The 20,436-nt window shown below is 30.3% G+C and overlaps 1 protein-coding gene across 1 annotated transcript in view; it reads right to left on the bottom strand.

Annotated features, from left to right (window-relative positions):
• Positions 1-5,626, bottom strand: part of LOC129218054 (neuroligin-4, X-linked-like) — a 162,615-nt gene extending 156,989 nt beyond the window's left edge. The window contains exon 1 of the mRNA XM_054852238.1: positions 4,883-5,626. Within this exon, the coding sequence (XP_054708213.1) occupies positions 4,883-5,384 (502 nt within the window). The 5' untranslated portion in view covers positions 5,385-5,626. The remainder of the gene's footprint in view (positions 1-4,882) is intronic.
• Between the last annotated feature and the right edge of the window lie 14,810 nt (positions 5,627-20,436).

Here is a 20,436-nt window from a genome sequence, read left to right as displayed (position 1 = left end):
ATTAAAACTTGAATGAACGATATGTTTTTTTTTCATAGTTGTTTTTTTTTCCTTTCAAACGAAATCATTTGTTTCAGAATTTTAAGCTTTTAAAACTGCATTCAATTATCTCTACTCGTATCTGATGTAGAAATTTTATCCACAGATGGTTAAAGAATTCAATAAATTTTAAAGAAAATTAATGTATGGAAAGTAAGTAAATAAATAATTCAGAATTATATCTTTCCAATGACGAAGAAAAATCACTAACTCGGTGAACTATATGTTCATGTAATTTTTAAAATTTTAAACTTTACTCTGGTAATAACAAATGATAACAATAAACATAACATTAGTCGAAATGAATCTAATGTAAAACAATTAATACTGTATTGTGAATGCAATAGACAGGAAAACTCCCATGTTCTGATTTCGACTAAAATGTCAAAATTCATCTTAACAAAAACAAAATTTCAGAAAAAAAGCGATACTTTTAACGAAGTAGAAACTAGACATTGAAATTGTACTGCAAAAGTTGATGCCAAACACAGCTGGTGCGCACTATATCTTTTAATAAACGAAAATGTTAGTTTTATCCTACATTGCAACTATTACACATAAGATATTAAACAGTAACTTCAAAATATTAATATTAATTTTCTTTCTAACGTCTTATCTTTACAATTCTTACTCCTTTTACGTCATATTCATTTCAAAAGTCAGCTCTAAGTAAATATTTGATGTTTATTTAAATTCTCAGTTACTGTTTGCATTTGCTGGATGATTTACTTTTTGAATATTAATCAAATATTTAGTTATTAGTGATACGTACTTGAGCGCAAGATGAAAGAATTCAGTCAGAACATAGTTGATAACAGAAAAATATTTAAAATTTCAAAATTCCATTAAAAAGTTTTTTTGGGTCCTAATTTTGACATGATATATATATATATATATATATATATATATATATATATGTATATATATATATATATATATATATAGTATATATATATATATATATATATATATATATATATATATATATATGTATATATATATATATATATATATATATATATATATATATATATATATATATATATATATATATATATATATATATATATATATATATATATATATATATATATATATATATATATATATAACCAAAAAATTATACTAAAACTAAATGCAGGATGTCATGTTCCGAGAAAGCTAGCATTCAGGGTTACATTGGTGTTTTTAGCTCGAACTGGAATATTTTTGGACGTGATTTATTGGATATGGATTTGCACCCGGATACTTAGGTAAGACTATTAATTTTTCGTTGGCGGTACGGTAGAGGGACATTATTGATAGCCTTGGCTTCTTAATGTCCGAGACGAAACCCCAGTGCTGATATATATTTTTAGGTTCTTAGTTCCAAAAATCTTGCATTCATTTTTCACATGTGGTGCGTTTAGCCCAATGTAATCCTGAATGCTATCTTTCTCGGAACAGGACATCCTGCGTTTAGTTTTAGTATAAATTTTTGGTCTTTCGACCACAGGATGAAGTTTTCACTGCTGAAGAGTACCGGCTTCTATATATATATAAGGTCATTCCATAGTGACTAACGTAACATTCGCAGCTGATTTTCTTACTCTTTCTACTTACACCGGGAGTAAAAATAAGTTTTTTTAAGTTTAATATGCAGATTTAAAATGTACAAGGTGACTATTTTTCATTTCTACAAAGAATTTGAAGCAAAATAAGCGCTGGCAGTTATTTTTTCACCAAAAAAGGCATCGTGACTAACGTAACATTTTTGCAACCCTGAGAAACAATGCTTATGTTACGAGGCAAATTTTTCTGAAAGTTACGCAAGCATTTTAAATTGGCCGATATATTTGTAACAGGTAAACAGTCTATTTTCAAAAATATACAACAGATTTATTACCGATGAATCTTTTTTGGCCCTTAATGGTACTTTTACGAAAAACTGTGTGTGACTAACGTAACCATCGAATAACAAGCAATGAATGCATATAAAAAGCTTTTTGTAAATAATCTCTTGCTCTTATATTACTTTTACACTTTTTATGAACCTTTTTTATGTTGCATTATGGTTTTCTTTACTTTTTTTCTATAATGGTGTAAGAAATTGAATGGAAGGATTCAGTTCAATTAACTCAACTTGAATGTGCGAAAAAATAAATAAATAAATAAATAAAAATTAAATTAAAAATAAATAAAAAAACCCCTGCTTTTATATATACCAATTGAATAACCTCATTTTTGGGCTAGTTAAATCTTAAATATCTCTCTTTTAAAAAGTTAACTTTATACAAGTTGATAGTTTCACCAAATTCCTGTATTCTGCCGATATACCAGTTACCGTCATAAGAAACTCCGTAGTACTTTTCAACGGCATATTATTTTTTTAGGTTTACTGATTCATCGAACGAATAGTGTTGTGCATCCTGAATTAAAATGTAACATTGAAAAAAAATATTCGAACATTTTTGCAGAATGAATTTTAATTCCAGATATCATCGCAAATGTTATAAATTTCTAAATGATCATTCATGCATTTTCTGAAATATGCTGCAGCAGCGCTTGTTGTCACTGTATCATGTAACATCTTCAAAGTTTTCCCCAACGAGCTGCCATTACTTCATTTTAATAATAGGTGGAAATGTATTTTCTAAAAAAAATACAGACGTTCTCTTTTCTATTTTCTTAATTCGGATTCTTGTGTTGAATGCACATTCAGCAGAGTACTCATTTTGTTTTACTCAACTTTTCTTTATTTTAAATAATAATTCTTGAAACTGGAAATATCTTTTTAAAGACCTTTAAAAAAGTATTTTTCTAAGTAGACAGAAGGTCTACAATGTAATATTACTGTTATTTTTCACCCTAAATATTTTTAATCAATATAGAATGCCTACTTATTCAAAATTAAATTAAGTTTTAAATATTAGCAGTCTTTTTAAGATGTTACGTTAGTCACATGCAAACTGTTACGTTAGTCACAGCTGAAATGTTACGTTAGTCACAGCTGAAATGTTACGTTAGTCACACTAATTATTTTATATCTACTGATACTGAAATAAATATTTTGCACTTTTTAACTAGATATGACACAGATGAAAGAAAATAAAAAGTGCTGTTTGGTTCATTCATCTGGTTTAGTTTTTAAGCAGAAAATAGTGCATTTTCGTGACTAACGTAACGTGAATATTTTCAGTGAAATAACCAAACTAATTAAAATACTTATCTTATAATGTATGCAAAACGAACAGTTAATTTTATTGGGCCAACATCTAATCTTTTAGAATAAACATAGTTCTTTTAAAAATTTCCAAAAATTTTTACATTACACAAGAAAATTTAGACGTATGTTTTTTGCGTATGCTAAGCCTTTTCTACCACCTCGCACGTTTAGAGCCAGAAGAAAAACACCGAATGAAATTTTTGCAAACTGTTACTGGAATTATATACTATAAAGTATGCTGAATGAAGTGATAGGTCACAATTAGGGCTTTGTGGAAAAAAAAAATCCGAGGTTGAGGTTGACATTTCTATGGAATGACCCTCACCTCTTGATGAAAATACGGTTTAAAAAAAAACAAACTTTCCGAAACATCTAATTCAACTTTAGCATTATATGTAAGAAAATTTCAATACATATTACTTTAAAATCATTTACATACCACCAGTCAACGCACAAATTAAAACTTATTTCAATAACTGCGATGGGCTTTTGAATAATCAAAAAACAGTACGAAATTTGCTTAAATGTGAGTCGTGTTACAATTGCGCACTTTTAGTCAAGGTATACTTAAGGCAGATCAGAATTTGTCATTCTATGTAAAGCTCTATCTCTTTAATTTCAAAATGGGAATCCAACAAATAAATTAAAATAATTTAATGAATTACGAAAAAAAGTTCGTACTAAGTTCATAAGTCAGTACTAAGCAAAAATTCGAACTAGTTGTTAGTTCGATAAAGTTATGGGCAAACAATATAAAGATACAGTTTAATTTCAGACAAAAACATAGCGTAAGTCGAGGACAACTATATAAATCTAAATCATTCACCTTATAAACACAAGTGCAACACATTTTCTAAAATTATATAATGAAGAGAAAGCCAAAAGCTAGAATGAAAAGAAATCCTAAGTTATACATTCATGGATCAGTGAACTAAAACCGCAATATTAAGCATCTTGAAATAAAGATTAAATCTTAGAAATTACCGCACTGAAATAAAATTGCGCTTTATAGAGTAAATATCTTTATTGCATGGAAATATTTAAAAATAGTTTATAAAACACTTCTTAAAGCAATTTTCTGCTTCTAAACTTTAAACTAAACCCTAAGAATTTCAAGCAATTCTTAAATGATGAAACTTCGTTAAATAAGATTTGTTTGTTTTTTCATTGAACTAATTTATTTTCGAAACTACGATTCCAATTAGATTCTTTAGCAAACTTACTGTTAGTTTACTAAAATGTGTATATTATCAACCGTATCAGGGGTTAAAATACGTTCAAAGAATTGCATCATTGTTTTCTTTTTTTCTTTTTTAAATTAGAACGCATTTCGCAATAGTGCAAATCAATTTTTAGAATATCAACAGCTATTGTCGTCAGGTCCATTTCTTTCTTATAGATATTTTATCTGAAAAATCACTATGGAATATTTTTAGTATGCCATTTATTTAATCAAGGCTATTTTAAATTAAAAAGTTCACCATAATTTAGGCATTTTCCCTTATAAAGAAGTGACATTCCTGTCCTTATATTTTTGAAGTATATTTCTTTTAATAGTAAACATTTAAATACATAACTATTTCAAACCATTCACTTTCAATTACATAAAAATTCTAAATGAAGTGCTAGGTTACTTACTTCTTGATGGGGCATATATATTCAAATATAAACAGTCCTCGCTTTGATTTCGCAGGTAAGGCAACAACTTCTTCAGGTATTCCAATCTACCAGGAGGCATTCTCTTTAGAGCTTCCGTTTCATTACTTATGTCAGGTGGCCTTTGAGGACAAACCGGACTAAACCTGTCAGTGGTTCGTACGCCCTTCCAATGGGCTGGCGTTACCGGTGGCATAAAACGAAGAGCAGATATTGGAGGACTTGCGTACGGTACACCCAAAAATACTTCTACTGTTTGTAATTGTCGATTAGGTAAAGTTGTAATGAATCCACGCAATTCACCATACTTTGTGTTTACAATCCGTGTTCGGGGCTTGTTTTGGCTTCTCAAATGTTCCCCTACAATCGCCAGAGGCTCTTCGGTCGAAGTATCTGCACCAACAATCCCATATCTCATCGAAAGTGTCACAACACCAACCAAAAATATCAATCGCAAAACCCTCACAACAAAATAAACCTTCATAGTCTCAATCAGTTTCAGGGCAAAACCCAATCGCGTGCTAGCGAAAAGCGAAACAAAACTAGATAAAGAGTGGATAAAAGTTTTCAGTAAATAGTTTTCAAAACTACGAATACTTTAAAATAACAATCGCGCTCTCAGCGGGGGGAAAGGTCCATCGCGACTTTGATTTTCCGAAGATTCCGCAACAGAGGAGAAACCTCAATTCACATGGTGGGATGGTGAGAAGGTGATTCGAACAACTAACTCAACTGTCGTCTGCTCCTCAGAAGGAACTCTTTTCAACTAGGAGGCGGCGTTTTCGTTAGTGGTTCTACAGCGAGCGCCCTCAGGCTGTCGCTGCGCATGTGCCATGACAATGGCCATTGGCTCGTCCATTCAAAGATGCTGAACCTCTAAATATAGAAAACCATCTGGTCAAGATTTTTGTCCTTTTATTTTCCCTGACGAGGTTGGGTTGAATAAATTTATCATACTTTCCCTGATTTTCAGGTAACTTTTTTTCTTTGCTTACTGGGGAAAACGAATGAAGTGGAGCGCAAATCTAATGAAAGTGCAATTGAATGCAAGAGAAGTTTTATTAAATAAGATAAAGTTTTAGGAAGAAATATTTTATTATAATTACTTTTGATTGCATTTATTTCAATGAATATACGATTGCAAATCATAACTTATATTTTACTTTATTAAACAAAAGTAAATAGCTTAAATGATTTACTTGTTCATTCAAATCAATGCAAGTATACACTATTTGAGAGTAGCTACATTTTTTTTTTTATTTGCTTCTATTTGTACTTTAAAAACTGTTTAACCATCGCATCTTTTAGTCTCGTTAATATGATCTTTTTACTTAGTAGTGTGGGATAAAATGAATGTACAGGAATAATATTACAAAAGAACATTCAATATACTCTAGATTGAGGAAATGAAATTAAAAAATAAAATCAATAACATCAATTTGGAAAACAGATAACGTACTGCCTGATAAACAATGTCTTGTATAATTTAAAAATTTAAACTAAATGTACGGAATTTGTTCTTAATTTTGCTCATATACTAAAAAACAACTAAAACAGTAAACATCATTCTTTAACAAATACTTAATTACTCATAAGTAAATGTTCTTTCTGAGGATAGTGTCTCGAAATTCAAGTATTAAGTATAATACTTAATATTTTACAACTTTAACCAATGCTCATTCCAAAATGTGAAACTTTCTTCAACCTGTTAAATAAAGATTTCCCTAAATTTTTTCTGTTAAACATCAAAATCAAAATTTGTTTCAAACCGTGTTATATTTTTTAATTTATTTGGATTTGTATTGACTGCATTGCAAACATGCATTTAAGTTTGCAAGGAAGTGCAAATGACGTTTTCATTTCGACAATTTTTAGGTTGGTACAAATTTGAGTTCAAATTTGAGTGAAACTGCATTTTTTCCCTTCAATTTGAGTTTGGTATTTTTTTAGCACCAACTGAACTGGAGAGTGTAACTAAATCATACATGTTTTTTCCCCAACAATATGTGAGTACGCTTTAGTCAGTAAGGTAGATATTAGTTTCGTGTAATTTGTCTGTAGCTGGAGTGGAAAAATAAAGCGCAATAACTGCAAATTTTTCATTTTTCATTTTCTTTTCTTTTTTTTTTTTAATTTGATGTACGTTAGTTTTGTTGTACAAGCCTGTTTGTTAGTTGTTGTTGTTAGCCTGTTGATTTTCGCTGAAAGTAAAGTAGGAAAAAAAACGTCAAATTCCAACATTTCCCAATTGTTAGCATGGAATCCAAAACGAATTTCTTCAAATATCTCAAAACTTCATTTCTGCAGATGCTGCGCTTTGCCTTTCCACATCAGTACTATTTTATGATATGTAGAAAAAATGGCTGTTTATATTGATAATATATGTATGGCCGAATGTGTGGAGTTTGCTTGTATATGCAGTGGAAGAAATTGGCGTTTTATGGAATAACTGCAAAACCAAAAAGTCAGCCATGTAAATTTAACCAAAGAAAAAAAAATATGTTTATAGTCGTTGACCAAAAAAATCAGAATAAAAAGTACAGTAATATCTTACCTTTGTGTTTTTCTAAAGGATTGCCCCTGAAAAACGCCTACATAAGAGAAACGAAAAAAAAAAAAGCATCAATATTTTTGATAATGTCAGCCTTTAAGATAAAACCCTAGGAGGAAATACGCAAAAATAATAGCAACGTTTTAAATAGCGTTTTTGTCATTTAAAATAATTTTCAAATTTTCCATTTTAAACTATTACGTAGGTGTTTTTATTACATTGGGATTTCATTCTAATATTTTTACAACTAACATTTTAATGGAAGTCAATAGCTTTGATTCCTGTATTATTTTTGAAAGTGATATCTTTTCTGCATAATTCACTCCACTAAAGTGAAATAAGTACAAGGCTAAAGATACAGTTTACTGCGATCAATGTAGAGAAGTTATGATACTGACACTCTTCACACTTGACACTGTAAGTCCACACAGGAATTTTTTTAACTTTTTTTTTTTTGCTCCCCACAAAAAAGGTGTATATTACAATTTTAACGGACGCAAAGCTTAATGGAAATGTAAATGAGATCAAAAGTCAGATATTAAAAGATGACATGTACATTCCGTTGCTATTCAGTGGTAGGGGAGAAGGAAGACCTGTTGGCCCAGGCCAGAGCTTGAAAGGGCCCCGATATTTTCCAAATGAGGGGTGAAATATATGTTGGACGTAGTGGTAAACAATATAAAGGGGGACCCGTTAAAAGTCATTTCTGACGGGCCCCGAAATTTTTGTGCACGCTCCTGTTGATATTTCTATGCTGATATTCAGGATTTGAAAGTCGATGCAAAAGCAAAAGGGATGCAATATTAAGTTGACGTATGAGTGAAACATTAAATTATGCCCTTTTACGCCTATACTCCAAGTTAACTGCAACCAACATAGATAAATTATGATAATGACAAAGTTCACACTCGACATCGTGTGTCAACACAGGAATAACGCCAAATAACAGGGTATTTTGGGCGTTTCATTCATTTTCATGATTTCTCCCTTGCGCCCATTCCTTCTTGGGTAATGAAGGGGGTCGATAGAAGGTAATACAGCTTTTCCTTTTGCTTACCACGGATTAATTTCGAAAAGCATATAATTTAAAAAGCTAGCGAGAAAAAAAATTACTTTAGAAATTTTCCAGACGCATACCTTTAAGATAATGTTAATCAAATCTTAATTCAGGTATCAATAATGACAGTTGAATCAGGTTTATTTTCTATGATACCAGTCAGGATTTGAAATTTGGTGTACAAGCTAAAGAGAAGCACAAGAAAGCTGACGTATGAGGGAGAGATTACTGGATTGGTGATCCTTTTAATGTGATTAGACATTTCATTATAAATATTAAGCATCAAATTATTGTGATAATTTAACTTATTCTTTAACTTGTTTAGGGAGTTTTTCTCCAAACAACGTTACTTTTCGAGTACTTGGCGCTATTCATCACACCAGATGGAAGGCAAAGGCCATATGACGTAGTGAGAAGCAAAGTGATGTAAGTGAACTTTTTAACGTTCCATAAAACGTGTTTAAAGTTCAAATCCTACGTAGGCTTACATTGAACTTTTTTTCTAAATGATGCTATATAACAACCCCTACCAGAGCTACTAGTACCATATCTTACGCGTAGGTTCCCCTATTATTTGTAGTAATTATCTCCAAAATTTTAATTTTGTCTATTACATTTCTTTGCTTCTAACTGCATCATATCCTCTTTAAAAGTATATCTTTTCAGGGATCAGCTTTCCTTAATCGATCAATTTAGGGATAAAAGGTATTGAAGATATTAGGTTGTTTATCATCAATATTTACGGAAAATAGTGGTTTATGTATTGCATGCGATCCAGCTTTGTCCCCCAACCATGATCTACAGTTAGTAAAATCTTTGGCTCAATACAAGAGCATTTATAAAGATGATGTAGGCACAGAACTACCTAAAATAACTAGCCATCTGTGGTCTCAGAGAAGATTACATTACATTTCCCTTTTTTGATAATACTTTAGAAAAAAAAATCAAAACAAAGAAGGCATCAAAATTAATATCCGAAGTAAGAGATAATGAAGATGACTGTGTTACAAAAGCACAACTCAATCTGGCTTAGTTTTCTGGACAAAGAAGTAGATTTTTTTCATTTCTCTTCAAACTTTTTAAGAGATTCAAATTTTTAAAGAGATACGAAATCGATACAAAGTACTGATCTTGATCAATAAGTATGAAAACCAATATTATATTAAAGCTAAAATGATAGTAAACAGTTTAATGGTAGTTAATGGCACAGCTGAAACAGGTGTAAAACAAATTTCTAACTAACGACAGTTTCTATCACAAGTTAAAACTGAAAGAAGGCACATTTTTCCACATTCATCAAAATCTGTCATATTGAAGCCATTACTACTTTAACTTCTCAATGAATAGTAATAACATATCAATGTATAATTTAACAGTGTAAGTAATAAAATGCATTAGATTTTTCTTTCTTTTTTGCAATTTTAACTCTCTGCTTTCTTTTCTGAACTGCTTAGTTCCTTTATTTTAAATCAGAAATTTTTTGCATTTAATTTTTGAAGTTCCTCATGATGAAGCCTTTTTAATGGATAAATTAAAATCAACAAAGAGCAAATAAATGTAATTGAATATTGCAATGCTTTTAGTCTTTGCATAAAAATTCCTTATTGATGATATCTTCCATGACCTTACCTGAAAAATGCCAAGCTCCATTCTGTAAATTTTGCTTTAAAAATGGATTAGACATCTCATCACGAGAGAATGAAATTTCCTATAAAATGAGACCGGAACGAAGTTTATAGGTTGAAAAGTTTTTGTTTTAAAGAGGAATACTACGTTTTTTTCCCCAAAAAATCTCTGTTTTCCGTAGCTTTAGCCTCTTTTCGGCACACATCAATAGTATTGGATTAAGCTGAAACTTTGCAAAACACATGCTTTCTAGTCTCTTGGCACATTTTAGGGAGGTGCCGCGGAAAAAATTTTTAAAATCGATTTTTTGTGACCACCCTATTAAGCACACAACATGCATTCACGAAAAGCAGTATTGTATTATGTTATTTTTTTTGAATTCTAACCTATTAGTATTTGAAGCATTTTTAATTCCACGATATCAGAATTGGAGAAAAATTGTACAGTATATACCATGTCAAAAAAGAAAATAATTTAAATGAATAATAGACAAAGATTTAACTTAACGAGTGGAAAGGTGGGATGAATGGGATTTTTTTTTTCTTTGGATTTTTTTTCATTGATCAGATTTTTTCCAAATGTAGAGTAAATCTATTGCATATTCAATTCTAAATTTCAAAGAAATCTTATCTAATAAACAACAATAAATAAGTCTGAAGAAGTATATTTGTACCATTTGTCCAACAGCACTTACTGATGGTAATGAATGTTACAATATTAAAGAGAGAAAAACATCTAGGAAATAATTACTATAAAGTAAGCCTAGTTGGACCCGAAATTTCGTACTTTTTGCAAGTTCTACACTGAATGCTTCGTTAAAGCGATAATATGAAATGACAACCTTGTTTTTACCACTTTTCAGACGTTTTGCTACCACTTTAAGCCTTTTTTAAACGACAATTTTAACTCTATTTTTAACTTTTTTTTTCTATTTAAAAAAAAATATGTTTAAGTAGAACCGCGCCGGGGTTACTTGAACCCTCTCAGCAAATTCATTAGAAAAAATCTGTAAAACAGGTGGTGGTATCAAGAAGGACCAATGATTTTGAAAAATAAACTCAAAACGTACATTCTAGTGAGCAAACTTATGTGTATAAATTAATATAAAATCAACGTATGCATAAAAACAAATTTTTAGGCAAACATAATTTCTCAAGTAGAAACATAATCCAACTACAGCTAAAACCAATTGAAATGCTCGTTATTTAAACACTTGAAAGAAAGAAAACCCCTCAATTTAATGATTCGGGTGGATTGTTTTTTTCTCCGATAGGATTATTTAATACCTGCTCTTCCTGGCTACTAAATAATACTGGATGCTCAGGCTTGTTTTGTGAACGACCTTTTGATTTCCATTTTTGAGTTGATAGACTTAAGTCAAAATGGGCTGATGCCACTCTCTAAGACAGTTGAATCTGGACACAATTGAAATTTTTCCTCTAAATAATACGCATTATTTCCTACAAGCGGTTCTCTTATACTTTCAGACCCTTTTCATCCCCAGATCTGCAAAAAAAAAAACGGGTATAAATAGTAACTAACCTATTTATTTTAAAAGATTACAAACCTTACTTAACACAATTTAGTGATGAAATGTGGTTTGGGGCTGTTTTAACGCTGGGTTAAAGTAGCCCCATTTTAAGGCAATCAGTGCACTTTTACTAACTTATATTAGTTACTGTGTTAATTATGTAGCTATAACCTTAAAACACTGTTATTTGATTAAGTGGTAGAATGCAAACATAAAACTATTTTAACCTTGATGATATCAGATGTTTCCATGAACTTACATATGAAAGTTTGCAGACACAAAAAACAACTGTTTAGACAACTTGGAATCATAACCTCAATCAGAACGAGATGATGTGTGCATCACATGACTTCATTTTACTCCAATTTAATGTCATTTCCCCGTTACTGGCAATTTTAATGCGATTCAATAGTTTACTTTCTAAATATCACCAACGGTGGCCAAACTAAAACAGATTTTTTAAAAAATCGCCAAATTTGTCGCCAAGTTGGCGACAAAACTTGGCTACCAAAAAACTGGCGATATATCACCAAGTGCCAGCCAAGTAATAACACCACTTGAGAAATTACAGTACTTTACATCGAAATTAACAGTACTTTCCCCACAAAAAAAGGCAAAAGACCCCTTTAGAAACACCCGAATGCAACCAAAAGGGGAGGTGCACAACTAGACCCACTAGGAGTCTACGTACCAAATTTCAACTTTCTATGACATACCGTTCTTGAGTTATGCGACATACATACGCACATACATACGTACATACAGACTTCACGAGAAAACTCGTTGTAATTAGCTCAAGAATCGTCAAAATGGATATTTCGCGTGTCTATACGTTCTTATGCACTTATCCACGTGTGGTCGAGTCGAAAAAAAAACTCATCATTCATTCAGGGGTGAGTAAAATGAAAATTAAGGTCGATTTTTTTAAGTGAAAATTTGTTCATGAATACAATACTTCCTTTTTTGTAAAAAGAAAGTAAAAAGGTGGGAATAGCAAAAACTTTGTTTCATATAGACATCTAATCCCAGGAATAATAGTAAGATATCCATCCTACTGTTGGTATGAGGGGACGATATGCATCAGTGATATCACATTTTTTTTAACCACTTCAAAACTTCGATTTTTTTTTTTTTTTTTTTTTTTTTTTTTTTTTGTGGTTGTGTTCAATATGGTGACATTTAGCGATTCAGTTTTATGTCAGTAAAATTACTCACCATGAAACTGTTTTTGAAGAAACAATTCCAATAACGTTTAAATCAAACGTAAAATTGCCATTCATGGTCAAAATTTTTCGTTTTTTTTTTTATTAACACTATGGAACTTGAATCAACATAGTACATTTACCACCTCCTTAATTTTTGTCAAGTATAGACTATGCACTACATAAAAATATAACAAAGCCATTATGAAGCCTTTGAGATTAGTTAAAAAGAGAAAGCATTGTTCTGAGAAATGAGATAAATATGATGAAATGATCCAGAAAACCCCAGAAACAGAAATGCCCAGAAAATGTTCGTGGCTTGTAACTTTCTTTACAAGCCACGCCCTTAATTCTTGTAAAAAGCTAAAAGTTTCTTAAACTATAATTAAACAGAAAGGACAGAAAAAAAGCGACAGAAAGGGGGAAACGCTTTTTTAAAAATGAGACAAAATATATTTTGAAAACTTACAGGTCTATGATTTGGAAATATTGAAACGTGCTATTCTTCAAATTGATGCAGAAAATTTTAAATAGGTCTTATCTATGGATAACAGTTTGTACGCGCATTGTTGTAAAAACATGGATAACATTTTATTTTAAGGATACAAAAATTCATATAATCAATAATATTTTCTTATACAAATACTTCTTCAATCCTCATAACTTAAGTAATTCCATAACATCCTTAAAAACGTAAAAATTATTTCAAAGTTCCCATTGGTTTCATTAAATTCAGCTTATTATACAAATAAATTATACACAAGGAAAAAAACAACAATATACACCTGTTAATGCTTGCATTTTTAATTCCTACTTCGCCAAATTTCCAAAAAAACATTAAACCTCGTAACTATGACGATTCCTAAACTCCTGATCAAGAATGAATACAAACTAAAACCTCGTTTCATTAACTGGCTCAAATAATACCGATGCTTATTTCAACATACCCTATTTCCCTAATCATAATACTTCATCAAATATCAATCATTAAATATAACTGCTTAGTTTATCCACAGTAACAAGTCTTTATTTTCATTCATTACCGTCTTCTTTGAAAATGAAGCTTAAAATTTAGACGACGTATGTGGCGAGTACAACCTTTTTTGCATAAGCACGTGTATATCATTAGAACTTAAGCTTTAATGAGAAGTTGGATGATCGTTACTTTCCTTCAGTAAAATCTTTTAAGCATGTAACATGACGAGAAAGAAAAGTATTTCAGTGAATCCTTTAAATTCCGTTCAACTTAATGCATTTATTCTCGTTGGAAACTATCAATACATTGAGTAAATGAAGAAAAAATGATCGAAAATTGAACATCTGCTTTCTCTATGCAGTTTACGATGAATACTTGCAAATGAGTTTGATTAAGTCTAGGCGCTATGAAGAAGCGTTCGTCACAAAAGCCACTTCAAAGCTTAGAACGTCATTGAAAACAAATTTTCTGTTTTCGTTTGCAAAAACAACGTGGGCAGTGTACTTAGCACGTAATTGAAGTTCTTGTTCACAGTTTTATTTTTTATGAACTATTCTTTTTAAATGCTCATATTTTTTAGTAAATTCCAAACGTATTTTAAAAAGCGCAAGTTTATTTTTTATGGTTAATAGTTTGCATCAAAAAAAGGTAACTACGGTAAAATACGTTTATAAGAACAGTGATTGTCATAATAGGTCAGTACCAATAATGTTTGAGACCAAAAAAAATTAGAAGAGGATGAAATCCATTGGAAAAGTTTAAAAAATATATGATAAAATTAATCGGAAAAATAGTTTACGGGCGATCTGAGTTCTGGAAGGGGATATTAAGGGGGGAAAACGGTTTATCCGGATTTCCGGCAAAACTACGAGTCCTATCGAAAAAAACTAAGTGACAAAGTTCTTGGTAATAAAAATATCTACAACTTTTGTACTTGCATTTTTTATATAACCTCAAAATTTATGTGAAAAATCCAAAAAACCCACTTTTTCGTTTTTTATTTTTATCTCCCACAAAAAAACGATTTTTTTTACGAAGCTTGGGGAAAAGTTACCTATTCATTTCTCATATAAACTGTTATTTTTTTTATATAAATTATTTATTTTTTCATTTTTTTTATTTACGAATAAAAAAGAATCATAATTTTCAATCGAAAAAAATCTCACGTCAAAATACCTGATTTTTTTAAAAAATCAGTGCGTATGATTTTCGTTGAAATATCTACTTTTTGATGGCATAAAAAATACAGACAATAGTATGGGAAAATTTTGCAGAAAATGAAAAAAAAAAAAAAAAAGGAAAAATTTCGAATTTGAAAATAAAAAAAAAATCTGATTACGTAAAATTTTAAGCTATTTAATAAAATTCACACTTTTAATTTTAAAAAATGTAAGCTTTCGTTTTAAATTCCTAAATTAAAAAACTGAAAATTCATGGAACACAGGGATTGCAAAGAACACACGAAAATATTTATAAAATGTCGAAATACAAAAGCAGTATGATAATGCGCTTTTACTGCAACTAAATCAGGCACGTCACAAACGAGCTATAATTTTTTTATCGAAATCGTTCTGTATTCTGTTTGTTTTGTTTTTGAATACGCTATAACATATTATCTCTTCTCTTTTTATTTTTAACCGATCGTATTTTTTCTTTTGAAATATTATCAAAAAAAAAAAAAAAAAAAAACACGCACACACAGATTGGAAATTAAATGTGAGAGCGTCTTTATTTTATTTCTTTTCCTTCTTTTGATTTTCTCTGTCTTGAAGTACGAAACATAGCTTTTGCAGTCTCATCATTAAAATTGACTTGACAAATTGGATGAATTAAAGCTGATGTTAAATTCTCAAATTTTTTGTGTTTGTTACTGACACTTTTCCTCATGGTGACGTCAGAGAATCACTTATTTAGTGATTTTCGCTATTCTATATGTGAGGATAATTTATATACTTGAATTAGAAGCGGCGAGTGGGGCTTATAAGTGCGGGTTCAAAATTTTAAAGAAATTAGACTATTTTAGGCTATCTGGATTCACCAGAGGGGAGGGGGGGCTTTTGATGTCTACTCGCGCAAATATTTTGGAACTGTAGTTTTAAAAGTGCCGTTTTAGTAGAGTTTTGTCAACCTTTGGAAAATAGAGAAGAGTTTCCAGGGTTGTCCCCGTAACGTTTTTTTTTTATTTTTATTTTAATAAAGTCTAATTAATAATAATAATTGTAAAAACGAAGAAGTTTGGACTGTCTTTGGTAATGTAAGGGTAAGGAAGGCTCTTCCCGTAAAAAATCCTAAACTGATGTCTTAAAGATACAAATTAAAGCCATCTTTGGTAAACTTAGAGCAAAGGGTTTGAGGTTCTCTCTCAGAAATTTGGCAAAGTTCAAAACATTTTTTGAAAGTTCATTAAAACGTTATTTCAGAAGGAGGAACGATAGGGTTCGGAAATTCTTCCAGTATTTTTTTTTTCTTGAACTGATAAAATCCTAAGAATTCAGGCTTGAACTTTCATTGGTTACTTCAGAAAAAGATCCCCGGATTTTTTTTCTTTTTTTTTTTTTTTTCAGTATTGGAGTCTTAAAAACGCAGTTTATATCTAGGAGGGTTCTCTTGCTGATTTTTTCCCTCAAACTGGAGTCTTTATAACGCAAATTTAGGTCATCTTTGAATTTAAAGAAAGGAGGGAGTGCGCTCGGTGATTTTCTCCCGGAAAAATTTCAAATTTGAAGTTTCATAACTAAAATTTTCAAGAGTACTTAGTGACGCTAATGTTTGGGTAACCTCTCCAAAATGTTTTGAAATTGAAATATTAACGTTGCAGCAATCTTTGATGATGAAAAAAATGCGGGGGTAGTCACCTCTCTTGCCCCCCCCCCCCCTGAATCCTCGCCACTGACTTGAATGCTCTATAGAACATTGTAGCCTTCAGAAAATATTTTGCACAGAAGTGGGAAATCTGCTGATTTTTTCTATAGCAGCTGCTAAAATCGTTCGAGCAATTAACAACTCAATTTATAAGCATACACGTCAAGGCTAAATTACTTAAAGAAAATCATGACGAATTTACTTGTTTAAAATAATCTTTTGAAATATACAGTGGAATCCCGTTACAACGAACTTCAAGGGAACTGTTCGCTGTTCCAGGAATTTCGTTGAAACAGAATTCAAGCAATGTAACAGCAATTACATAAGAATATAATTAAAATGATTTCGTCTTTTATGCTCATAAGTATTGATGAATCTGTTTGCATAATCTGCAATAAGGCAGATGAGAAGCAAATATATGAAATAAAAAAACAGCTTAAAACCGTTTGTTGGAGTCTCGCAAGAAAAGAGTCGACAATACAAAAAATTTGAGGATTAAACATCAGCTTTTATTCATTGCACTTGCCAACGACAATATAATGATGAGAGTACTATAGCTATACATTTCGTACTTCAAGACAGATAAAATCAAAGAAAGGAAAAGAAATAAAGACTCTCTCACATTTAATTTCCAATCTCATTATGTTTTTTCGGTGAGTTTTTTGGTAATATTTCAAAAGAAAAAATACGATCGGTTAAAAATAAAATAGAAAATATAATATATCATAGCATATTCAAAAACAAAACACACAGAATAATTTCGATAAAAAAAATTATAGCTCGTTTGTAACGTGCTTGATTTAGTTGCAGTAAAAGCGCATTACCATACTGCTTGTATGTCGACTTTTTATAACTATTTTCGCTTGTTCTTTGCAATATCTATGTTCCATGAATTTTCATTTTTTTAATTTATGAATTGAACAGGGAAGCTTACATTTTTCAAAAATAAAAGTGTGAATTAAATTAAATAGATTAAAATTTCATGTAATAAGATTTTTTTTTTAATTTTCAAATTCGAAATTTTTTCTTTTTTTTTTACATTTTCTGCGAAATTTTCCCATACTATTGTCGATATTTTTTATGCCATCAAAAAGTAGATATTTCAACGAAAATCATACGCACCGATTTTTTTTAAAAAATCAGATGTTTTGACGTGAGATTTTCCGATTGAAAATTATGATTCTTTTTTATTCGTAAATCAAAAAAAGAAGAAAAAATAAATATTTTGTATAAAAAAATTACAGTGTATTTTCGACATGAATACGTAACTTTTCACCAAGTTTCGTGAAAAAAAACCGTTTTTTTGTGGGAGATAAAAATAAAAAACCAAAAAGTGGGTTTTTTGGATTTTTCGCATAAACTTTGAGGTTATGTAAAAAAAGTGCAAATACAAAAGTTTTAGATCTTTTTATTACCAATAACTTTGTCATTTAGTTTTTTTTCGGTAGGACTCGTAATTTTGACGGAAATCGAGCTAAACCGTTTTCCCCCCTTAACCCCCCCCCCCCTACTCCCCCCTTCCCGAACTCAGATCGCCCGTAAATTATCTTTCTTATTAGTTTTATTATATTTTCTTAATTTTCTAACTGGTTTCATTCTGTTCATTTTTTTAAAAACTTTTTACCAATTTTAAAGGTATTGGCACTGTCCTATAAAGCGCCGACAGAAGTGAAAATTTGAAAATACAAAATAAATTTGCTGTGTCATTGCGCGCCCGCAAGCGCGCTCGCGTGTGTGTGTGTGTATGTGTGTGTGTATGTGGTGTGTTTAATTTTCATTTAAAACCAATTGCAGTTTAAAAAAATAAAATGTCATAATTTATAAATCCAAAATATCCAGCTACAGGGTCATTCCATAGAAATGTCAACCTCAACCTCGGATTTTTTTTTTTCCACAAAGCCCTAATTGTGACCTATCACTTCATTCAGCATACTTTATAGTATATAATTCCAGTAACAGTTTGCAAAAATTTCATTCGGTGTTTTTCTTCTGGCTCTAAACGTGCGAGGTGGTAGAAAAGGCTTAGCATACGCAAAAAACATACGTCTAAATTTTCTTGTGTAATGTAAAAATTTTTGGAAATTTTTAAAAGAACTATGTTTATTCTAAAAGATTAGATGTTGGCCCAATAAAATTAACTGTTCGTTTTGCATACATTATAAGATAAGTATTTTAATTAGTTTGGTTATTTCACTGAAAATATTCACGTTACGTTAGTCACGAAAATGCACTATTTTCTGCTTAAAAACTAAACCAGATGAATGAACCAAACAGCACTTTTTATTTTCTTTCATCTGTGTCATATCTAGTTAAAAAGTGCAAAATATTTATTTCAGTATCAGTAGATATAAAATAATTAGTGTGACTAACGTAACATTTCAGCTGTGACTAACGTAACATTTCAGCTGTGACTAACGTAACAGTTTGCATGTGACTAACGTAACATCTTAAAAAGACTGCTAATATTTAAAACTTAATTTAATTTTGAATAAGTAGGCATTCTATATTGATTAAAAATATTTAGGGTGAAAAATAACAGTAATATTACATTGTAGACCTTCTGTCTACTTAGAAAAATACTTTTTTAAAGGTCTTTAAAAAGATATTTCCAGTTTCAAGAATTATTATTTAAAATAAAGAAAAGTTGAGTAAAACAAAATGAGTACTCTGCTGAATGTGCATTCAACACAAGAATCCGAATTAAGAAAATAGAAAAGAGAACATCTGTATTTTTTTTAGAAAATACATTTCCACCTATTATTAAAATGAAGTAATGGCAGCTCGTTGGGGAAAACTTTGAAGATGTTACATGATACAGTGACAACAAGCGCTGCTGCAGCATATTTCAGAAAATGCATGAATGATCATTTAGAAATTTATAACATTTGCGATGATATCTGGAATTAAAATTCATTCTGCAAAAATGTTCGAATATTTTTTTTCAATGTTACATTTTAATTCAGGATGCACAACACTATTCGTTCGATGAATCAGTAAACCTAAAAAAATAATATGCCGTTGAAAAGTACTACGGAGTTTCTTATGACGGTAACTGGTATATCGGCAGAATACAGGAATTTGGTGAAACTATCAACTTGTATAAAGTTAACTTTTTAAAAGAGAGATATTTAAGATTTAACTAGCCCAAAAATGAGGTTATTCAATTGGTATATATAAAAGCAGGGGGTTTTTTATTTATTTTTAATTTAATTTTAATTTATTTATTTATTTATTTATTCGCACATTCAAGTTGAGTTAATTGAACTGAATCCTTCCATTCAATTTCTTACACCATTATAGAAAAAAAGTAAAGAAAACCATAATGCAACATAAAAAAGGTTCATAAAAAGTGTAAAAGTAATATAAGAGCAAGAGATTATTTACAAAAAGCTTTTTATATGCATTCATTGCTTGTTATTCGATGGTTACGTTAGTCACACACAGTTTTTCGTAAAAGTACCATTAAGGGCCAAAAAAGATTCATCGGTAATAAATCTGTTGTATTTTTTTGAAAATAGACTGTTTACCTGTTACAAATATATCGGCCAATTTAAAATGCTTGCGTAACTTTCAGAAAAATTTGCCTCGTAACATAAGCATTGTTTCTCAGGGTTGCAAAAATGTTACGTTAGTCACGATGCCTTTTTTGGTGAAAAAATATCTGCCAGCGCTTATTTTGCTTCAAATTCTTTGTAGAAATGAAAAATAGTCACCTTGTACATTTTAAATCT

This window comes from Uloborus diversus, chromosome 3, assembly GCF_026930045.1.
Source record: "Uloborus diversus isolate 005 chromosome 3, Udiv.v.3.1, whole genome shotgun sequence".
Lineage (NCBI taxonomy): Eukaryota > Metazoa > Arthropoda > Arachnida > Araneae > Uloboridae > Uloborus > Uloborus diversus.
The sequence above is the reverse complement of the archived record's forward strand: the minus strand, read 5'-3'. Positions and strand labels throughout refer to the sequence as shown.